This window comes from Nematolebias whitei, chromosome 7 (genome assembly GCF_014905685.2).
Source record: "Nematolebias whitei isolate Nwh7 chromosome 7, NemWhi1, whole genome shotgun sequence".
Taxonomy (NCBI): Eukaryota; Metazoa; Chordata; class Actinopteri; order Cyprinodontiformes; family Rivulidae; genus Nematolebias; species Nematolebias whitei.
Window position 1 is genome coordinate 2861913 of NC_056504.1, and position 5762 is coordinate 2867674.

The 5762-nt window shown below is 41.6% G+C and overlaps 1 protein-coding gene across 1 annotated transcript; it reads right to left on the reverse strand.

The window, feature by feature from the left end:
• Positions 1-909: 909 nt before the first annotated feature.
• On the reverse strand, positions 910-4527 carry LOC119412094 (zinc finger MYM-type protein 1). The gene is made up of 5 exons (XM_037679070.1): positions 4382-4527; positions 3799-3920; positions 2111-2221; positions 1004-2037; positions 910-924 (listed from the first exon to the last, which is right to left on the reverse strand). The coding sequence occupies exons 2-5, from the start codon at positions 3893-3895 to the stop codon at positions 910-912; spliced, it is 1257 nt and encodes a 418-aa protein (XP_037534998.1). The 5' UTR covers positions 3896-3920; positions 4382-4527.
• Between the last annotated feature and the right edge of the window lie 1235 nt (positions 4528-5762).

Sequence of the window (5762 nt, forward strand, 5' to 3'; positions counted from 1 at the left end):
CTCCTTCCCCATTGATGCCCGCATGTAGCTGTTTAAAATGTTCAAACAACATGCAAACAGATGGCATATCCAGTTACAGAGTCAAGTAGTTAGATGTTTGTAAATCTTCACAAGAGTAAAATTCTTACAAGAAAATTGAGCTTCCAGGTTTGTTATGATGTGTTCAAGGAATGGAATGGCAAGGTTCAGCCTGTAGTGACTGAACACATCTTCAGATGGAATGTTGCTCCGGTGCTGCTGACGCTTTGTGATGCGGGGCTTGCATGGTGTCACACCCACTTTGTCAGCCATACGCACAGCTTGGTCATAGACCAGTTGGAATGACTCCCTGACATCTTCCCTCAGAGATGTGTACACACATTGGATCTCAGACACCTGTGACAAAAAAACAAAACAAAGAACAAACAAAAAAATATTAAATGACAAAGCAAAGAACTGGTTTTATTTTGATGTTTTATCCCTGTTTTATAGTGAAAATGCTAAAGAGTATTACCATTGTATGTGCATGTATGATGTCCAGCGTAGATGACTGCAACTTCACAGTGATGCCAGCAAGGTGAGACAAATACTGGTATATTGTAAGAAATGAGATGATGAAGTCAAATGTTGTCATGGTAGCCAATATTTGTTGAGCATCACTGCGAGTTGCTGGATCCCAGTTGATGTACGCCGGATAATCCTCCAGGTGCATCCGATGGCCAATCACCTCCAAGGTTTCTACAATATAGAGATACCCCTGATAGAAGCGCTGGTACGCTGACTGCCGTTCAGCCCATCTGGTGCGACATAAATCAAGAAGAACTTTCCTTCTCTCTATGTCAGGAACATGCTTCTTCACCACTTCCTTCAAGAGACCTGATCTTTTTGGACTATGATGGAAGAATGAACAGCAATACTTAAGCCTGTCTATCACACTTCGTATCTCTGGAATACCACAGGAATGCCCTATCACCAAGTTGAGACAATGGCTGCTACAGTGCGTGTATGTTGCAAGTGGTGCCACTTTTTTGATCTCTGCTTGAACACCAACATTTTGTGAAGACATGTTTGCCGCACCATCATAACCCTGGCCACGTATGTTGCTGGGATCTAGGCCAATTTTCTCAATTGTCTGTAGAATTGTCTTGGCAAGATAAACACCTGTAGTGTGGGAAAGTGGCACAAACGTCAGAAACTCCTCTCGAATGTTGCTCTCTCTGTCCACAAAACGCACACAAAATGCCATGTGTTCAATGTTGTGTGATGTTACTTCATCAGCCAGGATTGAGTAGAACTTGGCCTCCTTAATTTCTGTGACAAGACCGCTGAGAATGAAGTCATTTCCCATAATGTCCAAAATCTCATTCTGCGTTTGTGGGGATATGTATGTTGCATTCTTCATCATAGGTGAGGCTAGATGATTTTTCACAGTTTCATTATGGTTGGCAACTAATTGTAGCAGTCTCAGAAAATTCCCAGGATTTCTCTCTTCATTAGGTGTCTCTACATGACCTCGAAGTGCAATGCACTGCCTGCCACAATACAAAACAGTCTCAGCCACGGCTTTTACCACTTCCCGATTGTTCCTCACATTATCAGCCTTCCGCTTGTCCAGTAGTGTCCTGACATTTGCTGCTGGTTTCTCCATTGAGGACAGAAACTCATCCTTTAGCTGAAGAGCCTCCTGGTGGTACTTTGAACTCTGATGTTCACGGCACTTTTCTGCTTTTTTCTGCCATGCTGTAAAAGGGCGGGTGACAAACGATCCTTTTGCAGAACGATTTGTGCAGAACAGTGAACAGCCCAGACAGAAAACACCATCCACATTTTGGCTATAAACCATCCAGTTGAACTCTTGAAGCCAAGAGAGTTTAAATGACCTGTAACATCCACCTGTATAAGTTTTTGGGAAAATGTAGTCCGACCCTGGTTTGACGTGGTTCTTCAACATCATGTACTTGTCCCCAGGTGACATGTTGTTAATAGCCTCATCTATTTCAGTGTGACTCATGGTGGCTTGGATGACCTTTCCAATGTCATATGAAGACACTTGTGGACCTGTGAAAAATTTATCTATTTAATATATCTATCTAATAAATCTATAGATCTGCTTCCAGCTTTTTATACTGACCTGTGTAAATGGACTGCGTTTTCAGCTGATCATCGTTACTTCTTTCAGCATGGAGGCAGCCATCTTCATCATTAGAAGCACTGGTACCCACCAAACTTGCACTGCCTTCATCTAAATCAACAACATATGACACGTGAATAAGAGGTTTTAGAATATTTTTTAGACACTTCTAGCATTTAAATAATTATATCAAAATATTTAATATTTAGCTAAAAGAATTTACAGAAATACATTCTAAATAAGAAAATATTTGTTCTTGAAATCCTAGAATCAGCACTGCTTAAAGTACAGAATGACATTCTTCTGTCCCTGGATGCAAGAAAACCTGTTCTGCTGGTAATGTTGGACCTCTCAGCAGCTTTTGACACTGTAGACCATCAGGTACTAATCACCCGTTTGGCCTTCAGGGAGTTGTGCTTGAGTGGTTCAGATCATACTTAACAGACAGAACATTTTCTGTCATGATAGGTGATCTGTCCTCCTCTTCATCAATCCCTCTGACATCTGGTGTACCACAGGGATCCATTCTGGGGCCAGTTCTCTTTTCTCTTTACATGCTGCCATTAGGACCAATCATTGCTCGCCATAATCTGTCTTTTCATCTGTATGCAGACGATCTACAAATCTATCTGCCGGTCACTCTCAATCCCTCACTCAGTTCAAACGCTATTGTCAACTGCTTAAATGACATTAAGCACTGGCTCTCTCAAAACTTTCTCCACCTAAACACTGATAAAACTGAATGCATTTTATTTGGTGCATCCAGTGACACCAGTAACATCCCTCCCAGTCCCAGTTTTCCGCTCCCCCACTTCAACCATGTGGTAAGAAATCTTGGAGTGGAGCTTGACTCCAACTTAAAGCTGGATAAACAGATCAGTTCTGTTGTCAGAACCAGCTTCTTTCAGCTCCGTCTGCTCTCTAAAGTAAAGGCACTCCTTAGCCGTAGTGATCTGGAGAAAGTCATCCATGCCTTTGTGAGCTCCAGGCTTGACTATTGTAATGCTTTATACATTGGAATTAATCAGTCTTTTATCTCCCGTTTACAGCTTGTACAGAATTCTGCCGCCCGCTTTTTAACCAACACACGAAAATATGAACACATCACTCCTGTCCTGTCCTCTCTACACTGGCTCCCGGTTCAGTTCAGGATACAGTTCAAGCTGCTGCTGTTTGTTTTTAAAGCTCTGAATAGACTTGCACCTCTCTACATATCTGAACTTTTGAAAGTCGACCAGCCCAGCAGAGCTTTACGTTCTGCCAGTCAACACCTGCTGGAGGTGCCTTGCTCAAGGTACAAACAATGGGGAGACCGGTCCTGTTCTTTTGCCGGCCCAAAAGCCTGGAATAGTCTCCACTTTGAGCTGCGTGTCACCTCTGATCTGGCTCTGTTCAAAACCAGACTGAAGACCCACTTGTTAAAAAAAGCTTTCAGTCTGTAACTTTTATTACTTTTGGTATTTTAGTATTTTTATTTCCACTGCCTCCTTTTATTGCTGCTGTTTTTATTTTCACTGATTTATTGTACCTGTTTTTATATTTTCTGTCCTGTTAAGCACCTTGATCAATGCAAGGCATTGTAGGAAGGTGCTATACAAATAAAGTTTATTATTATTATTATTAATTCTAAGACATATTATTGACAAATCTATTTTACAAGAAGATCTGTTTTATTTATCTTTTTTTACCTGGAACTCTCGGTTTCTTTGAAACAAAGTTGAACATTGAAGCACAACCTTCAGCTGCTCTTTTCCTCTCTCTGTCCTTCTGCTTGCACCTACCCATCAAGGTTGGTATCCAGCACAGAAACCTGAAAAACAGTTTTTCTGAATGTTTGTTCTTTTGAAAAATTATCCAAACATTTATTTTTCACCATATTCAACACTGCTAAGTTATTGTATACATGTATCCTGTCCAAACTAAGCCTGAGACCTGTAGCTTTTGTTTAGAAAAAACATGGACGCTCCGTTTCAGGCTTCCTGTGATTAACTGTGTCCTATCACTGTAAACTTAGCTTTAGGGATAGAATGGGGGTGACACTGGTACCAATTTCAGATAAATTACTGTTCCCAACATGGCGGAAATAGACAAAAACAAGGAAAAAAAACATGGCGAAAATCGTCGTCACAAACTTAGCTTAGCTATAGCATGTTTTAGCATTATCCCATATCTTATAAAAACGTGACCCACTTCTAATCTCTCTAACATCAAACGGTACTACTTTAAATACACAAATGAACAGTTGAATCAAAAACCACAATGTAATTTTACCGTTTGAATCCACCGTGTTGCCTTCCAAGCCAGGACAGAGTGAACGTCGTCTTCACCTCGCAGTTCTATATCTCGCGGGAGTTGTAGGTGGGACTTCATTGGCAAAGTGGGCGGTTCGTTCGAACCCCCCGAACCCCCCCTGGCTACGCGCATGGACTCTGGAAGTAAGAGTCCATTTTCGACTGAAGTACCAAGCTGAGCCAAGCCAGACTTCATCAGGACAGAAATGTCAGGAGAAACAAATGGTACTTCCCTAGTTGTTCCTTTGTTTAGCTGGCAGTACTGAGAAGAGCAGTGTTTAGACAGGTAAATGTTTGATACATTTCTCATTGTTTTACCAATGACAGTGGAGATATTGCACTGGGCATCGATTTGGTGGGCTCCAGACTTCAACTCGATTTTTTGAAACCTTGCACTAAGCAGCTCTGCCCTCTGTGAGTATATCTTTGGGGTCACACTATCTGCAGTAATGGCTTTCACAAGCTGCAAGATGGGGTTGTCACTGTCATTCCTGACAACATTTTGAAATGCTGAACTGTCACAGAAAGCACAGCATAAGCACTGACAGAAAGCATCAAATGCACATGTGTTCTGGACAGATATTGTTAATTTTCCAACTTTAATAGGTTGATGCAGGTTTCCATTTTTTAATAGTCCCACTTTCACTCTTTTTCCCCGAACAGATGGATCTGCATGGAGCCATTCAGTGCAGGAAGTAAGATATGAAGTCCTCTTCCTTTTTTTCGGTGGAAGAATTAGTCCCCTCCAGTTTTCTACCACATCTTCATCTGTTGGCGGAATGTTTGTTTCATCAAGTTCTGGAGAATGGTGAGAATCTATTCTTCTCTTGGCTTCAGCACTGTGGGTGCTCATGGAAGCAGAGTTTGTTTCTGAAACTTTTGTTAATCCAGCTATTTCATGTTTTACTTTCCCAGAACAAATCCTCATATTTCCTTCGATGAAGGAAAGATGACGAGAAATAAATCGATCAAGTCTAATGGGCAAGTTCTCATGTTTAAAAAGGCCATGTTTTACATTTTTGAATTCTGCTTCCACAGTGGCTGAGCTTGCAGTGAGGCTAGTGCTTCTGAAGAGGGGGACCATTACTCCTGTCCAAAGTGGCAAGTAACTTGCAAGTCTTATAATGTGTGGAACAATCTCAGGGAGGAAATGGATGTTATCCCTGTCCCCATTGGCTGCAGCGAGTGACCTGCTCTTCTCGCATATGTTTGATACCCAGTCTCTAAGGTCAGTCTGGATCTCGTCTAAAGGTTCCATTTGATGCACTTCCTTTGTGTCTTCGGCTGGAATGATGGAGTCTTCTGTTATCTGTGTTTTAGATATTTTTTGCACCTCTCTGATTCCAGAGGAACTCCAGAGC